The sequence below is a fragment of the Bubalus bubalis genome, chromosome 13 (assembly GCF_019923935.1).
Source record: "Bubalus bubalis isolate 160015118507 breed Murrah chromosome 13, NDDB_SH_1, whole genome shotgun sequence".
NCBI lineage: Eukaryota > Metazoa > Chordata > Mammalia > Artiodactyla > Bovidae > Bubalus > Bubalus bubalis.
Genome location: NC_059169.1, coordinates 57,010,015 through 57,036,924, shown reverse-complemented (window position 1 = coordinate 57,036,924; position 26,910 = coordinate 57,010,015). Strand labels below are relative to the sequence as shown.

At 44.4% G+C, this 26,910-nt stretch overlaps 1 protein-coding gene across 1 annotated transcript in view; it reads left to right on the top strand.

The window, feature by feature from the left end:
- Window positions 1–26,910, top strand: part of USP12 (ubiquitin specific peptidase 12) — a 59,419-nt gene that overhangs the window by 10,036 nt on the left and 22,473 nt on the right. Inside the window, exon 2 of the mRNA XM_025262864.3 lies at window positions 22,255–22,335. Within this exon, the coding sequence (XP_025118649.1) occupies window positions 22,255–22,335 (81 nt within the window). The remainder of the gene's footprint in view (window positions 1–22,254; window positions 22,336–26,910) is intronic.

Genomic DNA, 26,910 nt, shown 5'->3' with positions numbered 1-26,910 from the left:
TGATGGTATCTACAAGGCAATACGTTGCCTCTTTCATGGTTGAGATAAAATTGTTTTTCTTTCCTTTTTAAACAAGAATTTGGGAAACTTTTTTGTCCCTAATTTCTAAGCTTCTCTGTATGTGTGTGTAGCTTTGAGTCCCACTCCACTTACTAATTATGTGTATTTGGATGGACCACTTACCGTGAGATGGAATCATTCTCCCCATTAGATCAAATGAGAGAATGCCTGTGAAGGGAGATGATCCATGTGGAACTGCTTTCTTTGCACTGGAAACATATATGGAGATCCCCGTGGTGGTTGATGATGGGCATTCGTCCTCAGGGGCAGAGGGCGGGGCGTGTCTGGCCATCTGGGCTGTGGCATGGCAGCGGGCTCCCAGGTTCCCTTTGACGAAATAGAAGTCAGTGCAGAGTTTGAAAATGAATGTTTTAGTGATCCTGGTCTTGCGGTGCTCAGGTAACTGATGAAGCACAATTTTAGGTTCTCTTTCATTAAAAAAGTCTTTTAGGGATTTATGGTTCATAGACTTTTTTTTTTCTTTTCTTTCTAATGAGGTATCTGTGGGCTTGGTTCTCCTACGACATGCAGTTCTTTGCCAAATTATTTGTGCTGTGAGGGAGCAGTTTACTTGTGATGTCAGCTAACTTCTTGTTGTTTCCTTCTAGTGACATTTTTTTTTTAAGGTCTAAAATTATAGTGAATCAATTGTGTTAATCTCTATAGTATTCATCTACCTGAGTTTTTCAGGAATGCCTGAAAAGAGAGCTTTAGTAATTCTTTCAAATTATGATTGTAGAAAGAGAGCCCATCTGGGCACAAAGAAAGGAAGCAGTGGAGTAAGTCCTAGGGGCAAGGAAAGAAGAAAATAAGAGCCCCCTATTCTCTGGAGTGGAAAATATGTTTATAATGTGAGATCCTGTAGACATAAACATTTCCTCTGCTCTGAACCTCAGTCCAGAAAGCCAGCCACTGTCATTTTGAAGAATTTGTTTTTTCTTTCTTCCCTAGAATGTTGTTCCACAGTTTTTTTTTTTTTTTTTTGGTTTGTTTGCTTTCCCTGATGTTGAGACGATTCCCTGGTGTTTAATCTGCTTCACGGAAGTGCTCTTCTGCAGGATGATCAAGGTGGTACCTTGGGGTAGCAGTTGGTACTTTGAAGTTTGCACGAGGAAGATGTGTCTTGAAATAGCAGAGGAAGGGTGTTCTGGTTTCTACTGAACAAGACAGCATGTTTAGACGGTTTCAGACTTCGGCCGTGAATGACGTGGCTTTGGTTCATCCAGGAGCAGGCGAGGAATGGAAATCAAGTGTTCTCCGTGTCCCCCTGAGGGAATCAGGGTTACTAAAGGTGAACAGAAGTCAGAACAGTTTTGAAATGTCAAAGGCTCAAAACTAGATACAGTTGATCAAAAACGAAACCCCAGGTACTGTATTAACGACTCTGCTAGGCAAATTTATTATTTTTGTTTTTGTTAATTTGCATGTCATTCTTTAAAAAGACAGTTCATTTTTTTTGTTTGTTTTTCAAGACTAGTTTCTCTAGTTTACTAGTGAGTTTTATTTGTTTTTGCTGCATATTTTAACTTAAAGGAGGCTTACGTCTCCCTCCCAGGGGACGCAGCCAGCCCACAGGACGATTCCCCTCCCTGGTTAAGCAGGTGCCCCGGGGGAGCTGGTCAGCCCAGCAGGAGAAACCTAGAGGCACCTGTGAGCGCTCTGGTGGGTTTTCCCTGTGAAAATCCAGCCCTTGCCCCATGACCACGCTTGCAAATCTGCCTCGTTGTCTTCTTCTTTGAAGACGTTCATACATTGCCCTTTTCGACCGAAAAGTGGACTCTCTTACCTTTTCTCATCTCTGCCTGTGGTTTGTTTTTATTTTTGTCCTTTCGAGGCGGCGTGGCTGCCTCTCGCATGTCCTCCTGCCTCTCCCCCGTGGTTGCAGTGTTTCACCCCAGATGTCATCTTCTCTCCTTTTCGCTCCGGGAACTGTGCTGTGGTTCTTATACCACCCTGTATGTTGTGCTAGTGATGAGCTGGCTCATTTCCGTGGTCACTTTCGAGGCAGGGTGGTGCCTCTCTCTCTTGTCCTCCCACCTGTCCCCCTGTGTGTTAGACATGGGGTGGTAGATATGCCTCTGAGGTTGCATAAATTGTTTTGAACTATTAAAAATGAGGATTTTAAAAGGGAGCACTTTGAATGTGTTACCCCACCTCCTCATCCTTGCTCCTGCTGAGAAGGTGTCCCTTCTAAGTGACTCGTCCTTTTTCTCATGCTTTGAATTTTTTCTCCTTGTCTTTGACTTTCAGCGTTTTCACTATCACATGCCTGGTTGTGGGTCTGTGTGTTTATGACCTATAGATTCTTAAATTCGGGTTTATGTTAAATGCCTATACCATTCAGTTGAAAGTTTGGGTTTTTTTTTAGGGGGGTACATTTCAGTTATAATATATCAACTTCATAGGCCAGAGTGATTAAATTCATTCAAAATCATTGTGTCTCAACCAAGAATATATTACTGCAGTTAAATATTACAAACATTCTCACAGAAGACATTCTTAAGAAAATTGGAAGCAAACTAAAATGAAATGATAGTATGAATTCCTTTCAGGAGTTGTATATTGGCATGCCTTTAGACTAGCCTCGCTGAGTATTTATGCTACAGATGAAATTGCTCGGTGTGAGCTCTTTGGAAAGGCAGTGCTCTTGAGGGTGTCCTGCATGCTTATCGGATGGTGTATTAGCTTCGTAGGGCTTCTGTAACAGGAGCTGCAAGCTGAATGGCTTAGAACAAGGGAAATTGATTGTCTTACAGTCTGGAGGCCAGAGTCCAAGTCCACGGTCTTGACAGTGTACTGCCCACTTGGAAGGTGCTGGGCTCCCTGCCCCGCTGCCAGCATCTGAGCGCCTCACTTGGAAGTCTGAGCCTCAGGTGTCCCGTGGCTTGTCAGTGGCCACCTTCCCCTGTGTCCCTTCACATCATTTTTCCTCTGTGCATGTCTATGTCTCAATTCCCCTTTTTAAAAGGACACCAGTCATACTGAATTGGAGTTCACCTTAGTGACCTCATTCTAGCTTGATTACTTCTGTAAAGACCCAGTTTTTAAATAAGGTCACAATCCACGCTGCTGTGAGTTAAGTTTTACATGCATTTTTTTTTTTTTTTTTTTGGTGGGGAGGGTGGGAATGGATACAGTTCAGTTCATAACGGGTGACTTAAAGAAACATTGCCATCTCAATCCTTTCAGAAATCAGATAGGGACTTAAAGAGCTGTAGTTTTTTGGTGGTGAGGGGGGAGCAACCAGTTTAAGTGTCTTTTAAACTAACTAGTGTAAATATCTCTAACGTCACTTGTGAGCCAAGATTGGACCTGTGCAGTGGTGGACACTTAATATTCCATTAAACCAATGATGGCTGACATTTTCTGGAAGTGGATGTAGTTGGCTAGCTGTGTCATTTTTTTTTTTTTTTTTCCTTTGTGATTGATCATTTGCTACCCTCTACCCAGCTTCCCACTCCCAAGTCTTTCACAGATGTGTGATGTTTTCTTTTAGTTACATGGATACTTACTAAGAAATTTTACTGTCTTACTGATTATAACAGGAAAAAAATGTGATGGACAGCAATGTGTAAAGAAGCCAGAAGTCACCAGTAACCCATTAATCATTTACTCGTATTTGATAACATGTTTTTGTATCTCTCCTGGTCTTTTCCATACATGGCAGACATGATTTTTAAAACACAATTTGTATTATTAAATATGCTCCTACCGTCTTGTGGGTAATTGAGTTAATTATTAATGCTAGTGCTCTCATAGCAGATGTTTTATTTGCTCTTGTATCTTTCTATTCTCTGACCTCTTGGAAACCAAGATATATTTATTTTTGTTGTTTCTTGTTCTGTCTTCTGACAACCAGAGTTTGGTATTACAGATTTACAGTTTTGGAGTTTAAAAAGAACCTTTTGACAACTGGCCCTTTACAGTAAGTATGTGGTGCAGGGGAGCTAAATCTGACATCCTGATACTTCACAGTGATGCGCAGATTCTGAATGAACTCCTTAAGCATCATGGTTTAGTTTGAAGCTCAATGGGAGCTAGTGTACATTATTATTAATTTGTCCTTCCTTCTGAAAAGCTGCCAAACTGGAATGGCAAGCATTGGAAGAGAGTGGTTATGCAGGAAGTCTCCAGCCAGCAGACTGATTTCCAGAGGTCTTTTTGAAAGTCAGTCAGTTGGTGCTCATTGACTCTCCCGCGGAAACAGTGTATATAATTTAGTTCCTTAGCCAAACGGATAAGGCCTGTTTTAGCCGGAGGGTTACTGTGGTTCAGCCACATTATGACATGTGGTTCATGCAGAGGGGCTGCTGTTGCCACCTGGGAAGGTGGGACTCAGTCGCATGTTTTTGCTGCCTGTTGTTTTTCAAGAAGACTCCCTGGGGAAGGTCTTGCACTTCGCTAGTGATCTGAGGTGGACCTGACATGGGGAGGGGGTGTGATGAGGAGGGGGAGCTCTGTGATTCTGACCCGCGTTGCACTTTCCCCTCTGCCATTTATTAGTTACAGCCATGGGCCTATTGCCTTCAACCCTTGAGTTTATTTTCTGTATAAAGTGGGCCCCACATAATGTGCGTAATAGCTGGGTAGTGCTGACTGCATGCTTGTCATTATTCTAAGCCCTTTGCATACATGAATCCGTTTAGTTTTCATGGTAGTTCCATGGGGTTGGAACTGTTGTTTTCCTTTATGGGTGGGAAAAGTGAAACTGAAAGTCGCTCAGTCATGTCTGACTCTTTGTGACCCCATGGACTATACAGTCCATGGAATTCTCCAGGCCAAAATACTGGAATGGCTAGCCGTGCTCTTCTCCAGGGGATATTCCCAACCCAGGGATCGAATCCAGGTCTTCTGCATTGCAGGCGGAAAAAGAAGAGAAGCGAAAAGCAAAGGAGAAAAGAAAAGATATAACCATCTGAATGCAGAGTCCCAAAGACTCGCAAGAAGAGAGACGAAAGCCTTCTTCAGCGATCAATGCAAAGAAATAGAGGAAGACAACAGAATGGGAAAGACAAGAGATCTCTTCAAGAAAATCAGAGATACCAAAGGAACATTTCATGCAAAGATGGGCTCAATAAAGGACAGAAATGGTATGGACTTAACAGAAGCAGAAGATATTAAGAAGAGATGGCAAGAATACACAGAAGAACTGTACAAAAAAGATCTTCACGACCCAGATAATCACGATGGTGTGATCACTCACCTAGAGCCAGACATCCTGGAATGTGAAGTCAAGTGGGCCTTAGAAAGCATCACTACGAACAAAGCTAGTGGAGGTGATGAAATTCCATTTGAGCTATTCCAAATCCTGAAAGATGATGCTGTGAAAGTGCTGCACTCAATAGGCCAGCAAATTTGGAAAACTCAGCAGTGGCCACAGGACTGGAAAAGGTCAGTTTTCATTCCAATCCCCAAAAAACGCAATACCAAAGAATGCTCAAACTACCGCACAATTGTACTCATCTCACACGCTAGTAAAGTAATGCTCAAAATTCTCCAAGCCAGGCTTCAGTAATATGTGAACCGTGAACTTCCTGATGTGCAAGCTAGTTTTAGAAAAGGCAGAGGAACCAGAGATCAAATTGCCAACATCCACTGGATCATGGAAAAAGCAAGAGAGTTCCAGAAAAACATCTATTTCTGCTTTATTGACTATGTCAAAGCCTTTGACTGTGTGGATCACAATAAACTGTGGAAATTTCTGAAAGAGATGGGAATACTAGACCACCTGACCTGCCTCTTGAGAAATTTGTACGCAGGTCAGGAAGCAACAGGTAGAACTGGGCATGGAACAACAGACTGGTTCCAAATAGGAAAAGGAGTACGTCAAGACTCTATATTGTTACCCTGTTTATTTAACTTATATGCAGAGTACATCATGAGAAACGCTGGACTGGAAGAAACACTAGCTGGAATCAAGATTGCCGGGAGAAATATCAGTAACCTCAGATATGCAGATGACACCACCCTTATGGCAGAAAGTGAAGAGGATCTAAAAAGCCTCTTGATGAAAGTGAAAGTGGAGAGTGAAAAAGTTGGCTTAAAGCTCAACATTCAGAAAACGAAGATCATGGCATCCGGTCCCATCACTTCATGGGAAATAGATGGGGAAACAGTGGAAACAGTGTCAGACTTTATTTTTCTGGGCTCCAAAATCACTGCAGATGGTGACTGCAGCCATGAAATTAGAAGACGTTTACTCCTTGGAAGGAAAGTTATGACCAACCTAGATAGCATATTCAAAAGCAGAGACATTACTTTGCCAACAAAAGTTCGTCTAGTCAAGGCTGTGGTTTTTCCAGTGGTCATGTATGGATGTGAGAGTTGGACTGTGAAGAAGGCTGAGCACCAAAGAATTGATGCTTTTAAACTGTGGTGTTGGAGAAGACTCTTGAGAGTCCCTTGGACTGCAAGGAGATCCAACCAGTCCATTCGGAAGGAGATCAGCCCTGGGATTTCTTTGGAAGGAATGATGTTGAAGCTGAAACTCTAGTACTTTGGCCACCTCATGCGGAGAGTTGACTCATTGGAAAAGACTCTGATGCTGGGAGGGATTGCGGGCAGGAGGAGAAGGGGATGACAGAGGATGAGATGGCTGGATGGCATCACCGACTCGATGGACTTGAGTCTCAGTGAACTCCGGGAGTTGGTGATGACAGGGAGGCCTGGCGTGCTGCAGTTCATGGGATCGCAAAGAGTCGGACACAACTGAGTGACTGATCTGATCTGATCTTTACCAGCTGAGCCAACAGGGAAGCAAACTGAGGCACAAAAAGCTGAAGGAGTTTTCCTACCGTCATGCAGATCTAGGGTTCAGATCCCTTGAGTCTGGGTCCAGAGTCTTGGTTTATAACTGTCTCACTTAACCGGTTGTCCAGAAGCACTGCTCTGAGGTTAATGGGGGGCTCGCAGGTGGCTCAGTGGTAAAATACCCACCTGGCTATGTAGGAGACGTGAATTCGATCCCTGGCTTGGGAAGATCCTCTGGAGAAGGAAATGACAACCCACTCCAGTGTTCTTCCCCAGGAAATCCCATGGACAGAGGAGCCTGGCAGGCTAGAGTCCATGCGGTGGTGAAGAGTCAGACATAACTAGGCGACTGAGCACACACACATGAGGTTACTAGGAGGAGTAAATGAGATGGTATATTAGGGATCTGGTTCAGTAAATGTTAACTCCCTTCTTCAGCTCTCAAGTAGTCTTCCAGGAACCCTGTGTATTCATGGCTGACTATATACTCAATCAAATTATGAATTTCCTGTATCAGCAAGGTAAATTTTAGTAACATAGTAGTACTTCGCTTGACCTGTCTGCACATTACCTTCTTATTTCAGGTGGAAATCCTCAGTCAAAATTCAGGCAGTTTTGGGGTGAGTGGAAAGGGAGGGACAGACCCTGGGAAGGGTCTGCCCAGGACATGGTGGAGTCGCTTGGTGTCAGGCATCATCGGCAGCTGGAAAGTCTGAGGTGTCAGCGCACTTGCCGCTGGAGGGTAGGGCCATCTCTCTGTGCTGGTTCTGAGTTATACTTAGCTCTTTCTTAGTTTAGGTTCTAGTGGGAGAAATTAACCTTTCGATTAAAAGTTATGTGTTCAATAAAGGAATTGAATTCTAAGTGGGCAGATTCTGATGGATCATCTCAAAATCAGGGCTTCCTTCGACCTGACAGATCCATTCCTCACCTGTGACAAGCCGTGGCAGTTTTCTAATGCTGTCTCTCATGTACAACATAGTACCTGTGTGTGACTTCACCTGCGTTTATATATATCCTAAGATCCGCTGGAGGAGGGCATGGCAGTTCACTCCACTGTTCTTACCTGGAGAATTCCATGCACAGAGGAGCCTGGTGGGCTACAGTCCAGCAGGGGTCGCAAAGAGTTGGACGCAAATGAAGAGACTTAGCATGCATGTACCACATAAAATAAAGTGGGCCTAGGGCTTCCCTGGTGGCTCAGATGGTAAAGTGTGTGCCTGCAATGCGGGAGATCTGGGTTCGATCCCTGGCCAGGAAGATCCCCTGGAGAAGGAAACGGCAACCCACTCCAGTACCCTTCCCTGGACAATCCAATGGACAGAGAGTCCCTGTAGGCTACAGTCCATGGGGTCGCAGAGAGTCAGGCACGACTGAGTGACTTCAATTGGGTATATGAAATTGCTGTAGGAAAGCTCTGTCTTTCTAAAGAAGTTTCTGACATTATTTTATCTAAGAACAACTGTTTTAGAAACAATTTTATACACGTGTGTAGCACAAGCTGGAGGAACCTTACTACTGTGGTAGGAATATTGGATGTATCAGCATTACAGAAATGAATCTTCCTCCATTAGATGTAAACTAAGGAAAGCTCTGTTGAATGTGTCTGCAAGCTTAAATGTTGTATTTTGATCTGTACGCTGAACTTCTTTACCAAAGAAATCATTAATCTGGGCAAAGTCCAGCAGAATGTTAACGGTAATAGATAGAGATGTGTAGGGTGTTCAGTTGGAGCAAACTGAAAAGAATGAAAGGTGCAGTCGTGCTTGGGAAGGTAAAGATTTAAGGTGTAGAATGTGAATACAAGGCTGCGTTCTCGTCTCACCTGGGGCCCTCTGGGACTGAAATGTGTGCCGACACCTGGCCCACACTGTCTCAGGCAGAGCAGGGCACCGTGGTCCTTCTGCAGGGTCAACGTTGATCTCTCTGTTGTATCCTGGGGTTCCAGAATCAGTGTTTCTTTAAACTCAAGAGACAGAACGATGGCAAAACTAAAGGGGCAAACACCGCACGAGCTGTGACAAATGCAGAGCTTCAGAATTGAAGACTGTCACAAAGTTCGCAGCTTAAACCAGCATGCGTTTGTCATCGAGCAGATCCACTGCCAGGTGAGGCTCTGATGAGAACTGACCTCTGGCCAGGGCACCAGCTGCAGCCTTGCAGAGGGCACAGGTTGGAGGGGTCTGGCTTTTGGCCGGCTGTCTGTAGGAGACAACCCTCAGCACTGAGAGGTCGCCTCTATTTCCTGGCTGTGAGACCTCTCTGCAGGACCCCTCCTCCATGTAGCCCTCCCCTCCACGTGGCCCCCCTCTGTCCTGGGATGGTCCTCTCAGCTCCTGGCAGCCTGTTCCTTCAGAGCCAGTCAGTGAGTCAGACAGCACGCCAGGGAGCGGTGCAGAGTCTTCTATAACCAAAGAATCGTTGTCCCGTGACCTTCGTCAGATTCTGTTGGTTAGAAGCAAGTTGCTGGCCCTTCCTGCAGTCGAGGGGAGCCCTTTAACTCTGTCCACCACAGTGATGCCTTCCCAGCAGCTTGTCAGTGTGAAGTCAGCCTGACTGAGGCTGTTTCTCCCCTTGCTTGGTAAATGTCCTGCTTGTGATTATTTTCTGTGAAGGGGCCACCTCTTTCTAAATGAATCCGTTATCTGAATCACTTCTTTGGCAGTTCATCATGTTTCCCATTCTGTTTTAACCAAGCGCAGTCTTCTTTCCTAAAGAAAAACAGACGTCTCTCGGGTCAGCGCTTCATGTCGCGTGCCGCCGTGCACCATCTGCTGTCTGCAGCCCAGGGTGTCTCTTGACCAGCCTGTCTTCTTCCTTCCCACCTGCTGTACACCTCCTGGGTTATTCTGAGGTGAATCCCAGGTACCATGTTATCACTGAAATTAACTTTTCCTGTTGGGCCCTGGTTCTCCTCTCCTACGCTGTGGGTTCCCTGCAAATAGGGATCGCCTTGTCCACATCTTGCTTTGCCTGGTGGTGCCAAGTGGGTAGGCAGCTACACACACATGTGCAAAGTCATTTCAGAATCCCTATCGCTTTCCACATAGACTTGTGATGGTGAAGCAGTCCTTTGATAACAAGACTCCGCAGTAACTCAGGCCTGTGGTGGGAGGATTCCTAGACAGAATCCTGCCTGAGTTCTAGCCGGAAGGAACCCTGTTCACACAAAGCTCGTGTGTTCTGGGTGGGGGAGACGTGTCCTGGCCCCCTCCCCAGTGCACTCCTGGCTGCACTTGTTGATGTATGATTGTATCCTCCACAGAGACCAGCCGATATCTTAGGATTTGTGTATTTCATAGACCTCAGTGGCTAAGTGTTTATGTAAATGTTTGGAGGTGCAGCTGAGACCATAAAGCATTACCTGTATTCAGCTGATAAATTTTGTTACACTTAGAGATCTGAGATAAAAAAAAAAAAACTCGGAATGTTTTCATTCATTTTTGATGCCTCTTCGTTCATCTTCAGGCTGCTTGTAGGTGCCTCTGGCAGCAGCGTTTTGTTCCTGATGTCTCTGTGTCATCCGGCCCAGCGTGTCTGCATGGCATCTCCTCTCTCGTTTAAGTGCATCCTGTGTAGGTCTCTCTTTATGACACTGGTGGATACTATGGCTTGGGATGGCGTTCCTGTTCACAGAATGGAGCACTGCTTTTTATCTGCGTTCCTGTTCACAGAATGGAGCACTGTTTTTTGTCTGCTTGTTTGCTGATACCCCACATAATATATCACTAATTGCTGACCTAGTCTTTCCTTTATAAAAGTGATTTTTAAAAGACTATTTATTTTATTTATTTGGCTGCACTGGGTCTTAGTTGTGGCATGTGGCATCTAGTTCTCAGACCAGGGATCGAACCCAGGCTCCCTGCATTGGGAGCTTGGAGTCTTAGCCACTGGACCCCCAGGGCAGCTCCCTGTAAAAGTGATTTTAAAACTTTGTTAGAACATCCATTGGGAGAAGGCAATGGCACCCCACTCCAGTACTGTTGCCTGGAAAATCCATGGATGGAGGAGCCTGGTAGGCTGCAGTCCATGGGGTCACTAAGAGTCGGACACGACTGAGCGACTTCACTTTCACTTTCCACTTTCATGCATTGGAGAAGGAAATGGCAACCCACTCCAGTGTTCTTGCCTGGAGAATCCCATGGACGGAGAAGCCTGGTAGGCTGCAGTCCATGGGGTCGCACGGAGTTGACTGAAGCAACTTAGCAGCAGCAGCAGCAGAACATCCATCACATTCTGTAATGAGATCACGTCTCTAGCATTACAAAATTATGTTCAAGTTGTGTTCAAGTTCCTTACTTCTTCTGTAGAGGAATTAGAATTACTGTTTGTTGGGGTTGTTTCAGACTTCCTCGGCTTACTCTTCGCTGTTCAGAAGGAAGTAACTGTGAGAGTATTTTTGGTAGTAGGAAAGACTTAAGGGGACCTGAGTGGAGAGCAGGTCCCTATTCTTTGGGATTTGGGGGAGGGGGCACCATGTGTCTGGGCAGGTGATGTGTGTGCTCACCGTGGGACTCACGTTTCCCTCCTCAGACTGAATAGAGGAGACCTGTTCCCCACCTCTGTGTCAGTTTCAGAATATAATGGAAGATGATTCTAGACGGCAAACCAAATGGGATAAGGATATTTTTGAAGTTGAGTCACCTTTGGTCTGCACACTGCTTCTCTCCATGTTCTATCCCGTGGGAATCAGCATCACTAGAAAGAGCAGTCCTTTAGTCCTCTTCTTTGGAGTGTGGTGACATAGTCATAGTGTGACTAATAAGTTTTCAAATTTGTTCTAATTTATAAAATCTATTCTGAAGTAGATAATGGATCTATGAGTTTCTTTTACATTTCTGGATGTAATAAGAAAGCATTGTTGGAAGTGACTTCAGGGAACAGCGGTCTGAGTGAAACAGCCTTTGCTGTGGGGTGCGAGTTTCTGCTGAGATTGGTTTAGCACCAAGAAGGACTCCTTTCATGACTGTAGATGTTTATTAGCAGAGCTTGTTATAGGATTTAGATATATTAGTGTTGTGTGGAGCGCAGACTACTGGAAGTGATATTATACTTGTTAATATAAAAACTCTTATGAGATCTGCTATAAAGGACCCTGTGGCCAGTGTGAGCACATGCACGTCTGCTTCTTCAGTGGCACCATCTGTGGGAGTCACAGAAAGGTGTGTCGGCGTGCATGTGCTGAGTGGCTGGCTATTGGTGCTTTGTCTGTTGAACTGCAATAGAGCTAGAGGGTGAGCGGCGTTACCGATGCACCAGATCCTTTGAGGGATTCCTAGAGGACTGGAAAGTAGTGATGGGAAAGAAAAGAAGCAAAAAACAGACCAGCCAGCTGTGGTCCTCCCCAGAGAGCCCCTGTGGAAGCTTGAACTTGGAATCTGCCGTTCATGGTTGGCTGTGGCTGTGATGCCGTCACCATGGTAATCGCATCTAGCCTCTGGCTTGGGAGAGCTGGGTCAGGGAGCCTTCTCGCTTCCTATTGACACAGAGTAGTGGGCACGTGGGGTCAGGCCAGAGACCTGGTCTTTGCAGAGAGTGGCTGACCTTCTGTCTGGGGGTGGGTGGACTGGCCGTTAGGGCTGGGGAGAGAGCAGGGACCGGCATGTGATGGACTGGGTCCCCGAAGACCTAGGGCCAGCCCAGGGTGCAGCCACCCCCAGCCACGCCCCCTGGCGCTCTGCCTCCCTGTCCCTCCTAGCTCTTCCAGGACCAGTGGGGAGGAATCCCAATCAGAGATGCAGATGCTGGCCATCTTTCTTTCACAAGTTATATCTGCTAAGCGGGGGTTTCCAGACACTTAAGGGAAACCGGGGAGGGAGAAAGAGAACGGGAAACTTGAAAAGTTCTCCTTTAAGTGACAATAGTTAAATGTCCAAGGGCCATGTGTCTGTTCCTTAGGTTTTTTTCTTGTTGACTTTCCTGAACTTTGTTGCAGCGATGATTTTTTTTTTGGTTTTTGATAGTTGTAAAGTTTTGCCGCCTTTGTAACTCACCTTTTCTTACGTCGAAGTTACTCAACGTCTTTTTGTCTGCTTTCGAGTTGAGCTCCCGGGCAGCATTGGCTGCCCTCCAAGCTGCTGTCTGTGGAGCTCCTGTGTTGTGAGTGAAGTGTGGTGGGTGAATTGTCACAGAAGCAAATGTGAGTGGTCCAGCCTCTGCCCAGGTAAACAGGTAGTAGGGATGGGGAGGAAGGAGGGACATAGAAGGAGAGTTTCACAGCAGTAATTTACCTACTTTATGAGATTGGTAAATCTGGCTAGAGAGTTAAATATAGAATTACTAGATTCCCTAAAGCAATCTTATACCCAGTAATTCGTAATAAAAACTGGGAGGTGGCGTGGGGAAGGAGAACCGGAGGCGTGTGTGTGCCAGTTTCGCATTTGCAGAGCAGATTTAAAGCTGGTAACGAGACATCTGTAATTTACAGCTGTGATAATAACCACTGTAGCGCTGAAACCAAGCTGTTAGCAGCCGGTGTCTCTGGGGAAAGGAACTGAAGGGAGGGGGCGACCAACAACACCTTGCTTTTACTCTCTACCCTCTGCACTTTGCATTGTGTTCAGTATATGAGCTTGCAGTATTTATTAAATAAGGTGTTACATGAGGCGCACAAAAGGGATTTGGTGCTTGTTCTAGTATTTATTACAACTGTCCAGGGGGTGCTAACTTAAGACTTTTGGATAAAGAGCTATGTGTTTTCTTTAACCTGCCCAGTAGCTTCCCAAACAAAGTACAAGTGAGGTAGTTCGCTGTCTTCTGTTGGAATTTTCCGTTGTGTTGTTCCGTTTGGTTGAAACCATCACTTGAGTGACTGATGCTTCTGATAGCCTTACAAAGGGCAGCTTCACTCTCGTTGTTTGCTTTCCAGCCCCATGAGCTTGGCAGAGTAGGTGTTTTCCTGTATTAGGAGGTGCAGAGACCACACCAGCCTTGGTGACTTGTCCGGAGGTGGTGCTGAGCTTGGGCTCAGACTCTGTCCCCGATTCCCAGCCCCCACACAGGATCTCTGTAGCATTCCCAAACTCAGGCTCCCACTCCGATTTCTCCCTGCATTTGGAACATTGTGTTCTAGTTGTATTAAAACAGGTAAGCCTGTGTTTATTTTGAAAGGTGAGTTCTGTTGAGGTTTTTCAGCAGTGCCGCACACGACGCTGGGAGTCACTCAGCCTCTCACTGTTGGGCATCTGGACCGCACTTGCTCTCTGCCCTTCTGTCCCCGTCTTTCCTCAGACAGCAGTGCCTCCCGGAATTTTCCCTGTGTCTTTATTTTGCACTCTTGTAGCTAGCTCAGTCAGAGCAGTGGAAGGTAGGTATTGTTTGCTTCAAGGTTTAACTCATCTTTTGGGCTTATGACACTAAACAAGCAATGCTTGGCCTTATCCGATCCTCATGGTGAGGTTTTTTAACTCAAGAAATTATGGATTTCAGTAGTGACTTGCTCTCCAGGAAAACAATGGTGGGGGAGGACGCGTGATTAACTCTTGTCTTGGGATCCCAGTATAACAGCCTTGACACTTGATCATGAAGTCCTTTTCTTAAAATTGTGGTCAGATATATATAACAAAAAAAAAATTGCCTCTTCAGCTAATCTTATGTATAGATTTCAGTAACATTAATTACATTTGCCATGTCGTGGCAGCTGTCACCGCTGTCTTATTCTAGAATGTTTTCATCACCCCAGCCGGAGCTCCATGGCCATTCAGTAGAACTCCCCATTCCTCCCTGTCTGCAGACTTTGCTTAATCTAAAGTTAATCTACTTTCTGTCTTCTGTGAATTTGCCCAGTGGAGGTGTTCCATGTCAATGGAATCCTACACTATTTGTCCTCTTGGGTCTGGGTCCTCTTATTTCACTTAGCATAATGTTTTCAAAGTTTATGCATGTCATGGCATGAATCAGTACTTCATTTCTTCTTATGGCTCAATGATACTCCATTGTATTAGTCCATGGTTTGTGTATCTGTTCCTCTCTTGATGGGCATTTGGGGTTCTTTCTGCCTTTTGCCTTTAATGACTAATGCTGCTGTGAATGTTGACCTTCCTGTTTTCAGACCTTTTGGATATGTACCTAGGATGGAAATTGTTGAGCCATATGGGAATGCCATATTAAATTTTTGGAGGAACCAGTAAGTTTCTTCACATCCTCACCAATGCCTGTTTTCTGTTTCCCCCCCTTGATTCTGGCCAGTTTGATGGGTGTGAAGTGGCACCTTGTGATTTTGATTTGCATTTCCCTAGTGAGTAGTGATACTGAGCATCTTTAAATGTACTTGTTTGCCATTTGTGTATCATCTTTGGAGAAATGTCAGTTTGAGTCACTTGCCTATTTTTTGGTTGGGTTGTTTTTTTGTTTTGTTTTGTTTTAATTTAACTTTACAATATTGTATTGGTTTTGCTGGGTTGTTTTTTTTTTGTTCTTGGATTGTAAGAGTGCTTTATTCTGGGTGTTTATCCCACTTGGTCATGGTCGGTAATCCTTTTAGTACATCCTTGAATTTGGTTCACTAGTGCTTTGTTGGGGTTTCTGCATCTATATTCATAAGGGATAGCGCCTGTAGTTTTTAGTGTCTTAGTCTAGCTTCAGAGTCAGGGTGATGCTGGTTTCATAAAATGAGAAAGTATTCTCCCCTCATTTTTTCCGAAGGGTTTTAAAGCCTGTGGTTGTAAGTCTTCTGACATAGTTAATGCTGAGGGTTTTTTAGCTGAACAGTGGTGGTGGAGGGCCTGACCCCAGGAACTTCCCCCTGTGTCTCCTCTGTGACGTCTTTCCATTCTGCGGGGTGTTTTGGACAGGACTCCGCGTGCTGCCAGCTGCAGTCAGTTCCTTTCTGTGTCTAACAACTATTTCAGTTTGATGATAATTTTAGTTTTTATTACAGTTAGCCCCTGGAATCTGGAGTATGAACCCTGTTGTTACAGTAACAGAATAATTCAGTCAGTCAATAATTTACATAGTTTTGATTTCACTTCAGCTTAATAATACGTTGTAGCTGGATGGTGATTTTCCTTGCAGGAGTGTGAGGGACTTTTCACATAGTTCACTTTACTGTAACACAGGATTTGGGGAAAACTGAGGGGTTCATGTTTTTGTAAGTGGGAAAACGTTGGTCCCCGTTTTCTGATTGAGCGGTTTGGCAGTTAGACCTAATATACGTGTACTTGAATATTGGAACAGAAGTCTCACAAACCACCGTTTACTCTCTCGGTAGGGAGAGGCACTGTGACCTCTTGAGCGTCACTGAAAAGGGAGCAGCGGTTGTGATACTCTGCTACCTACTGAGGGCTGCGGCCTTTTTGGTTCTCAGATGCTTACTGAGGTTCATCCTTTCTGGAGGACTACTGCTTTGGGATGACTTTTAGGATGCCTGAGACTGAGAGTATGGGAATGGTTTGTTTTCTCATGAAAATGTTTGTTGTCTCTGGTTTAGTGTCGGGGTACAGTGTCTGGTTTAGCGTCGGGGCATGGCGTCTCTGGTTTAGCGTCGGGGTATGGCGTCTTCCAGGGGAACAGTCGTGGGCTCTCAGCCTTGTCTCCCTTCTCCATCTTCTGGTTTGGGAGACAGGAGCTTGCTTCTCACATCTCACTCTGGATTCACCCCTTTCCTGCCCGCACTCACTTCCTCCTTGCTTTGTCCACATCCTACCTCGCCTCTTCCTGTGCCTCCCGCACTGTTCTCGGTTTGTAGGGTCACTTGCTTCTTTGATCTTCAGGAAGCCTTTCCTGCCTGTTTTGGCAGTTCTCCTTTGGCTCCCGACCTGATCTGACCCTCTTCAGTATTAAACTGGGAATGATAAATGCTGGATTTCAAGATAGGACTTGAAACACAACAGTGGGGGAAATGTGTTTTCTCATATTTGTATTAAATACAGGCTATCTAGTATAAAGAACTGTAAGCTGTCTAATGGAAAGAAGGAAGTGCCGGTCCTCTGTATCTGTGGGTTCCGCCTTCCAGGATCAAAAACATTTGTGAACAAAGTCCCAGAAAGTTCGTAAAAGCAAAACTTGAATGTGCCGTGCGCTGGCAGCTGTTCACATGGCATTTACACTGCACTAGGTGTGACATGACCTCGAGAGATGGCTCATGGGTCATATGCAAGAACCGCGTCGTTTCGCATGATGGGTTTGCGCATCCTTGGGTTTTGGGATCTGTGGAGGTCCTGGAACCAGTTCCCCACAGATACAGACAGACGACTATGTTCTTGATAAGTCCATTTTCTATATGGAGGTGTTGATCTTTTACATTTTCATCCCTTTTTATTTCTTGCTAAAATGTATAAAGTTTGCTATTTTCTTAAGCATTGTACACTGAACATAATTAGCTTTTCCAAATACATCTTCACAGATAACCATTTTTTAATCATAGTCAAGCTTTAGATGGTAGAAGAGATTTCCTTAATTTACTGCCTTGAAAACATTCCTGGGTGTCACTTTGCTTTTGTGTAATTGTTTCTTTCAACGGCAGAATGCAGGGCGGTCAGATGTGTTTTCATGGTTGACTGTGTAAACGTTGTCCTTCAGAAGAGCCATCTCCCGACTGGTTTTCTTTTTTCCTATTTGCAGCTGTGTCCTCAAAACACAGTATCTTTATCAGTAAACAGAAGGTATCCTTATAGTTTCTACTTCTCTTCTTTCACATGGGTTGGTGGTTAATTTTCGGTGAGACACTCAGTTTTTTAAGAATTGGACTAGGCCAGGCCAGGGTGTTGTTAGGAGAAGGCGATGGCACCCCACTCCAGTACTCTTGCCTGGAAAATCCCATGGACGGAGGAGCCTGGTAGGCTGCAGTCCATGGGGTCGCTAGGAGTCGGACACAACTGAGCGACTTCACTTTCACTTTTCACTTTCATGCATTGGAGAAGGAAATGGCAACCCACTCCAGTGTTCTTGCCTGGAGAATCCCAGGGACGGGGAAGCCTGGTGGGCTGCCGTCTATGGGGTTGCACAGAGTCGGACATGACTGAAGCGACTTAGCAGCAGCAGAGTGTTGCTAAGTTGCTCAGTTGTGTCTGACTCTTCATGACCCCATGGATGGCAGCATGCCAGGCTGTCCATCACCAACTCCCGGAGCTTGTTCAAGCTCAAGTCCATTGAGTCAGTGATGCCATCCAACCATCTCATCCTCTGTCATCCCCAGCATCCAGGGTCTTTTCCAGTGAGTTGGCTCTTCATATCAGGTGGCCAAAGTATTGGAGCTTTTTTTTTTTAAACTGTCTCCATAATTACCATTGAGTTTTTTACTTTCCATTATAATTTTCAGATTTGAAAGTTTTATTTGATTCTTTAAAAACAAATCAGCTTAGGCTTTAAATTCTGATGTTTGTTCTTATAATCAGGCTTTTGCTGTTTCTTTGTATATACCAACCATTTGCTTTATGTCATGTCTGAAGTATATTAGCATCTTGAGCCTTAATTCTTCTGTCTGTATTTTCACTGGTTTTTACACATGGTGCTTTGTTTTTCTGCTTTTGTGTGTATGTGTGATTTTTGACTGTGAACTCAATCTCCTGGGAGTTTTACTTGCGGGAATTCCTTGTGGGTGGATTGAATTTGTCTTCTGGAATGAGTCTGTAATTCCCCTGTTTGCTAGTTGTGGGCACCATCCACTTAGGACCTTGTTGAATTACATTTCCTGCCTGATTTTGTTTGTGTGTGTGAATCTGGGTCACAAGCTTTGATGGGGGCCAGCTTGTGGTTATGACTGTTAGGAAGATACTGGTCGTCTCTCCCACCCCCAGGCCAAGGACAAGGCCGGCAGGTTCTTTTGCCATCTCCTCTTGTGGTGCAGGGTTATTTCTTGTTCCGCCTTTGCTGAAGACACAGCCCTCTCGGCTCCCTTGCCATGCTTGGGTCTCCTGCCGGTCCCCGTCTTGAGTGGGCCCTGAGCCTCAGCCCTGGTCTCCGTGCCCTGCTCGATCTGGCCATCAGCGTAGGGTGCTCGGGTCGCTGGTGTCGGCAGGTGCCTCCTCGTGAAATCCATCTTTGGCATTTGCTCATCTCTCAGGTTCTCCCATCACTTGATTTTTGGTTTCTGCAGATTTCTTATTTTCTCACCAGCTCACTAAATTACTGTATATTTTTTTTAATTAAAAAATTCATCCACTTTTTGGTGGTTTTCATCAGGAGGGTCATAAATATCTAATCACTTCTTTGTGATGAATTTGTAGCAATAGGTCCTGAGTCTAAAATAATCTTACGTGGTAACAGAAGAGTCAGAAAGAATGTTTTTTTCCTTTAGTGTGTTGTGTTCTCAGACAAAACAGATGACATTCCTGATCCCCATGGCTTTAGAGCAGAGATTCCTGAGAGTGCCAACATTTCTTCCCTTTGTCCCAGTGAAGAACCATGATTTCACGCAGCGTTGTTAATTGCAGTAGGAACATATTTCTCAAGTGTGGGGATGGGAGACTGTTCAGAGCCATCCCCGTTGGATGTTGACAGGTTCTAGGCTCAATTTAAATCTTGGGCTGCTGGATGGACTATTACTTGATGTGATACGGTTTGGCAACCTTCAACAGAATCTTAGAATCTTCAGGGGATGGTGTTTGAGAACTCTTGTAAATGTACTAAAAAAAATTGTATAGCACATTTTCAACTTGGTGGGGTTTTTTTCTTTATTATTATTTTTAACCAATTAATGTCTAACTACAGTGTTGAAAACACTTCTAAATTAAAAAACAAAAAAAGAACCACTCATCAGCCACTGGATGAGTCTACACTCTGCCTTTGTAGTTAGCGTTTGGCTAGAGGCAGGAATGTGCTCTGGTCGTTTCTGCAAGAGTCTTGAATTCCTGCCATGAGACTGTCCTCCGGCACGTTCACAGAATCAGCGCCGCAGTGTCATCGCGCTGCACTAAGGTATAGTTTACTGCGCTGGACCTTAACTTAGCAGTCACGTCCGTAAGTTCCGTGCTCTCTGTACTTCCCATTGCAGTCTGCTGCCCTTACTCCATCTATAACCATCTATGGTGCTTGTCATGTGCTGGTTGACTTGGTTCCTAGAGTTTTGTGTTAATCTAGTAATGTCCTCAGAAGTGTGGATAAAAGTGATTAGACATGATAGAATGTTGAGTTAGAAGAGACTTTAGAAATTATCTGACCTTTAGCTGTGAAAACCTAAGTTGGTATAAGGGCTTCCTTGAACACCCAACAGATGAGCTTAGAGCTGGGGTTTGGAAAATTGCTGAAGAAATCTACCCTGGATATTCATTGGAACGACTGATGCTGAAGCTGAAGCTCCAACACTTTGGCCACCTGATGCAAAGAGCTGACTCATTGCAAAAGACCTTGATGCTGGGAAAGATTGAGGGCAGGAGGAGAAGCGGGGGACAGAGGGTGAGATGGTTGGAAGGTATCACTGATGCAATGGACATGAGTTTGAGCAAGCTCTGGGAGATAGGGAAGGACAGGGAAGCCTGGCATGCTGGGTTCTTGATTCACCCTGAGGGCGAGAAATGCTTTCCTTGGGTGTGCCTGCTGGCTTTTACTGTTGCAAGTAGATGTCCTTTGACAGTAGCACCTTTTCTAGCTTTTGTGTATGTGTGTATGGAAAGAGGTTATACTTGTTTGAATGACACCAGTATCAGTTTGAATTCTTAGTGATAGTTTTCAGCACACGTGAGGAAATTCCGTGACAAGACACTCGAGCTGGCGGTATGGACAGTGGGCTGGTAGGCTCCCCACAAAGGGCTCTGGTTCAGTGGATCTTGAAGTTGCTGTCATAACTGAATTTCGTGTTATTATTAAAAAGTTCATGGAATGCCAAATTTAAATAGTATCTGTGAGCTAGGGATTGTATCAAGGTCTTATATAAAGCCGAATAGTATGTCTTAAACAAGTAAACATCATGTATAAATACAGGTGCTGGGTGGCTGGAATGTATTCAGGCAAATGTCTTGCTTTGGTTGAGCTTGACCACCAGCCTGCCTGGTCCCTTCCATCAGGCCTTGTTTTCGGGCCTGGTGTGTCAGGAAGCCAAGGAGGCGCCACCTGACAAAGGGCCGGGCTTCCAGGCTCAGGAGGCAGCAGGGGCGCGCTGGGCACCGGGTGGTGTTGAGTGCGGCTGTCCTGGGGAGGCACCGTGTGCGTGTCGTCCTGTCCGCGGCTTCATACACAAGGCAGCGTTCGGCTGTTTTGTGGGTAGTGTCAGTTGTATTCGTCTGGTCCTGTGTTTTCTGGGGAATTTTGAAGTTAACAGCTACTCTGTCTCCAGAATCGCTCTGACTTCCCTTTCAGACTGCGTCTGGAGTGCATTTGCTAGCACGCGCTGGTGCTCGGGGCCTTTGTCACCCCCGTCCCCCCAGTCCCTTTTCCTTCGGGGCCCCAGATGCACAGACATGTCGACCATATCCCTGAGACCGTGGCACACGGTTACTCTCTGAGCAAGGCCCTTCTTTTGTTGGGTGTCGTCTCATTCTCTGCTCTTGTCTTTCACCCCCTTCACTTCTGCGTCCTGGCCTCCTCCGGCCCCACTCAGGTGTGTGTCATGTACATCCTCCCAGCCCCCTTGCCGTGTGCTATTGTGTATATACGTGGTGGTGGTTGTGTTGATCTTTTTTCTGTGTGTACCTAGTATTATGTGTTTGAGAAATAACTGTGTTTGAATGCACTCTGCTTCGTGTCTTCTGACGGCTACGTGGTATCTGTCATTTTATAGGCCATCTGTTCGTAGATTGCGGTCAGCTGTGCCGTCATCGGTGAGATTTAAGGAAGCGTTCTTTTTTTAATTTTTTTTCATATTATTTATCTATTTTTGGCAGTGTTGTGTCGGTCTTTGTCGCTGTGCAGGCCTTTTCTCAGGGGCTGTCCTCTAGTTTCTCGTAGCAGTGGCTTCTCTTGCTGTGGAGCACACGCTCGAGGCGCGCGGGCTCCTGTAGTGCCAGCACGCGGGCTCAGGAGCTGTGGCCACGGGCTGAGCTGCTCCGGGGCACGTGGGATTTTCCTGGACCAGGGATTGAACCCATGTCTCCTGCGTTGGCACGTGGATTCCTTACCACTGAACCACCAGGGAAGCCCTCAGCAAACATTCTTGTCCCCCTTTGTTCTGCGTGAGAAATTTTCATGCGTACACTGCTGAAGAAGTGTTAGGTTGCTGAAGGTTGCTAAGGTTCCTGTTTAACTTCATGTTGTCTCTGAGATCACGCACCTGTGAGACCACAGATACAGCAGGGGCTCTCATCCATCACATAAGAATCATGTAGGAAAAGGAGCAGGATTTAGTAGAATTCCTTGATCCAACTGTTCCTGCAAACTGTTTTTTGTTTTTTTTTTTTTAGTCATATTATTAAAAGGCTTTCTTCTTCATTGTCACCCTTTATTTTCTTTCCATAATGTTAGGTAGTTACAGGAAACAAAATCATTTTAAGGATCTCTCTGTAATGTGTATGCATCTGTGATAGTATTGGGAAAATACCCTGAATACTGAGATTTCTCCTTTTCATCCCATAGGGCGCCAATGCCTCGGCATTAGAGAAAGAGATTGGTCCAGAACAGTTTCCAGTCAACGAGCACTATTTCGGATTAGTCAATGTAAGTATCAATGTAAGTTAATACATAAGTAGCCTATAGAATTGTGCTTGGAAGTAGTCTTAAGGACGATGAATGCAGTTCATAATTTATTAAAGGAAAATTGTTCATTCGCATCAGCAGATTTAATGCAAGAAACTCGACTTGGAATTTCAGAATTCTCTCTAATGGAAGAGAGAGAGGCACTGCCTGAAGCCTTAAGAGTCTTGGAACAGTTTCTAATTTATCAGCCTGATTTTTTTTTTTTTTTTTTTCTATTTTGTGTCAGAATTTTCTCATAACCAAAATCTCATATGGCCTAGACCAAATGATCTGATTCTTTGAGAATTATATACATGTCTAAATATAAGTGGTCTACATGTACAGATAGAAATAAATATAGTTTTGTAAATGTCTCTGTGTGTCTGTAGAATCTAAAGAATTTTCTTTAGAATTTTGAACTCTTTCGTGAATCATCAGAGAACACCACAGATCTTTACACGTTTGGCATGGTAGTTTATGCTATTGTACTGTACTGTTCGGTGGATCTGTAGCATTTTAAATATATATATATATATATATGTATGTGATAATGCAGGTATGAAAGTAAGTTTTATTAAACTTGGTTCTAGCATGTCGTTATGTACACATGGATTTCTTGTGCGATTTGAGGAGGGCAGATAAAGTGGTGTGTGGTGTCACCTTGCCAGGGGACTCTTCTTTGTCTGTGCTGGACACAGAATCAGCAGTGCCCACCCTCCTCTGTATTCCCCTCCCTGGAGGAGACCACTCATCAATCCTCTGGCTCTTTTTTCTGGAATATGTCCTTATAGAGTAAATAAGGTAGTTATACTTCTATTTATATATATATATACTGACTTGCTGTTTTGGCAGAAACAGAAGCAGGAACTTTGCTGTCTTTTCCCGTCATCCCTACCCAACTTCACTTTCCCTGGTTCTCCCAGTATGAAATTAATCTTGGCCTTAATTGTCACTTATTCTTAACCAAAGTCTTCAAGAGAACCAAAGAAAGCCAAGAAGACCTTGTGTCAGTTTCCACGGAGCTGTGCCCAGCAGGCCCCCTCTGTGCTCTCCTGGTGCCTGGCAGCGTCTCTTCTGTTGCCCTGCACGGCCCCTGCACTTGACTCCTTCCCTCCATCCCGACCCCTTCCCAGCGGTTTCCTCCCTTGCTTTGCAGAACACAGCCTGCAGTCACTTGTTAAGGAGGTGTGCACAGGTATAAACTCTGAGGTCGTGTGTACCAAAGACAGGTTTGGTTGTCTGTCTCTAAGTGTCAGTTGGACGTCCATCCTAGGGTATACCTGTCCTTCAGAGTCTTTGGGGCTTGCTCGGGTGCTTTCTGGCTTCTCTTGATGCTGAGAGGGCGCTTGCCTCTCAGCAAGTCAGAGAGCCTCTCAGTAAGAGAGCCATTCTGGCTCTTTCTCTCTTACGAACGTGCCTTCTTTTCCCCTTTAGAAGGTGTCTGGGAGTCCTGAAGGGTGTTCTCTGTCCCCAGTGTTCTGAAATCTCATCCTGTCTCTTGATGGGAACCCTGTTGTGTTGTTTACTGACCCATTCAGACTAATGATGTGTGTCCCTCAGGTCTAAGCCATTTCTGGTACTATTATTGGGATAGTTTTCTTCCTGTTACTGTAAAGTCTGTTTTGTCTTTTTTTTTTTTTTTAATGGTTAATTGCATATTGAAACAGACTGATTCCTTATTTTTATTTTTTATTCCATTTTTGATCATTTCCCTTAGTCTGCATTTTAGACTGTATCTTCAACTGTTTTATCCACCCTTTGCATGTTTCATTTTTTAGAGTATTACCTTGTTTGTTTTTTTTTTTAAATCTTGTTTCATGGAGGCAATATCTTCTGCTCCTTTTCTTACGATATTATTCAAAGATTTTGTTGTTGCCGAGGTTTTCTTGCACTCACTGGATTGTTTCTGAGACCTTTGAGTTTATTTCCACTCCCCCCTTCACCTCTTTTTTAGTATCTTTACTATTGGAAGGTTTCCTCAAATTTTGTTCATCTAAAAGAGTGAAATTTTCTCTAAGTTTGCTGCTGTCTCTAGTCTATTGTCATCTTCTTTAGCCTTTTGAGTTTTTGCCTAATCTATTCTTTTACTGTCATTTTATTTGGGGTTTCCTGGGGAAGAGAGTTAAATGAATATTTAATTTCCCTTGTTAATTGAGAAGTCTAGCCTCGACTTCTGTATAGTATCTGAAATGCTTGCACTTACATTTAGAGTTGCCTAGCGATCAGAAGCCTCATTTCAGTTCTGGGGGAGTAGACCCCATTTTCTTCAGTCTCACTGCTCCTTTTCTGTGGGAACCACTCTTACCTGGTTCAGACCCCAAAGCTCATTTGTGTCTTGAACTGTCGTAAAGCTGTGCCCATTGTTAGTGTCCCGGGAGAACCTCTTTTCTTTAAAACAGTAGTGTTTTCTATATTGAAGGCTGTCTTGCCTTTAGCTTGTCCTGTGTAAGCATTCCAGCCTTCTCCCTTTTGTGCCTAAGTAACTTTTTTGCAAATAACCTCCAAACAAGTAAAACAACATACTTGATAGGATATGAGTCCTAAAGCTCTGTGGGGCTTCTTGAGTGGCTCTGTTGGTAAAGAATCTGCCTGCAATGCGGGAAACCTGGGTTTGATCTCTGAGTTAGGAAGATCCCCTGGAGGAGGGCATGGCAACCCACTCCGGTATTCTTGCCTGGAAAATCCCCAAAGACAGAAGAACCTGGTGGGCTGCAGTCCATGGGGTCTCAAAGAGTTGGACACGACTAAGCACAAAGCTCTGTGGTATTTTTTTTTTTCTGCTAATGTTTTTAACTCAATATGATACCAGTATCCAAAAACCATTGTTGATTGTGTTACCAAAAGTTTCTAAGAAGGTATCATTTATATTACTTCGTATGCACCAGTCTAAATTCAGAAGGTAGAGTTTGTGTTTCTCCCTGAAGCTGAATAAACGAGGTTCCAATAAAGCCAAGGAAAGCCGGAATTTCCGATCTCTGTGCCTTGTTACAGTGATGAAGAATTGAGATCCCTGAGATCCTGAGGTAGCCAGGGCTCCGGCTGTGAAGGGTTGATGAGACCTCGAACTCTGCTCAGAGATCAGTGGTGGTGAGAGTAGGCTCAGCTGACCTGGGACAACGATACATGCTCCTGTGATCTTTGGTCTTGGGCCACTTTACAGCTGTGTTGTGTGCCTTGAACCGTTTTCCATGAGCTCTATTTTCAACTGTTACATTGTCATCACCCTTCTCTCTAGTTTCCTTCTCCTTTTTTATTTGGAGTTATCACACTATTTATAGAGTCCCTTAAAAGCTAAGGTTGGAGCTCTGAGGAGTTGGGGAGATGGCTTAGTTAATTCAGAGGTGAACATTTGAGCATTTTCCTCCTGTCCCTATGCCTGTCTGCCAAGTCGTTAGTGTTTATAAACAACACGGAATGCAGCTGCTTTCGGAACTCGGTGGTTAATCTTTCCTAATAATTGGATTGAGGCACGTGTCTGTTTTCTTCTAATCAATCTGTTCTAGCAAAGCGTGCATTTCCAGGTTCATTTTAATCAATCTTACAAAAAGCAAATACTGAAAGCGAATACTGAAAAGAGTTCCTGTTAGGTCTGCCTGATTGAATCCCTTTTTGCAACTAGTAAAGTACTAGAATCACTCAAAGGCATTTGCTTTTGGGAAACTGTCTGTGCATTTGGGCAATTAGAAAAGTAGACTTTTTTTTTTAATGAAGAGAAGGAAAAAAACCCCATAGTTTAATTAACCTACCAGAAAATTCAGAGTGGTTACTCTTCACTTTGTTCATAACAATCTAGTTTCCATTACTTTCAGTTGTAGATATTTTTATCTTGGAGGAACATTTTCGCAAATGATAGCTTTCATGGCAGTTGACTCTTCATGATAACTCTGATGTCTATCCCTGTGATTTGCATAATACATATAGTGGGGGTTTCCTATTGAGTTAACCCTTGTGGATATGTTAGTATTTCTGATGTTGCAGGATGTCAGGAGAAATGTAGGTGCCTGGTGGGGTACAGGGGAGTGCAGAAACCATCTCGAGAGGCGGAGGAGCCTTTGGGTGCTTTCTCTTGCTGTAAAATCCCTCTTTTACATGTCGGCTGTTTGTGCAGTTAGCTGAATTCGTTGAAAACAAATGGTTTTAATCTGATCAGCCAACTTGCCTTTTCCCCTTTATATCTTGTAGCCAATAAATACTTAGTCTAGTGAAGTTGAGTGAAGAGTCATTTAGACTGCTAGTGTCTTTTTCCTACGTTTTGTGCAGTTGCTCCATTTTTAGCAGCCTTTCGAGAATCATTTTAACTTTCTAATACATAAGCCCCCAAACACAAGTTGGTTGGGATTAATGAATCTTTTTGTGAGGCTGAACCATCTTATAAAAGGCTTTCTCCAACCTGAACTGATAGTAGTCATTAGTTGGAACTCTGAATGCAGGGAACAAGGGTCACCATGGAGGAAAGAGAAATAAAAATGAAACTTACCATTTGCAGGTTACAGGGTTGAGTAGGCTGATGTCTCTTGGTTCTATTTTCTTTTGTGTTGATTTCATTCTCCGTTAGTT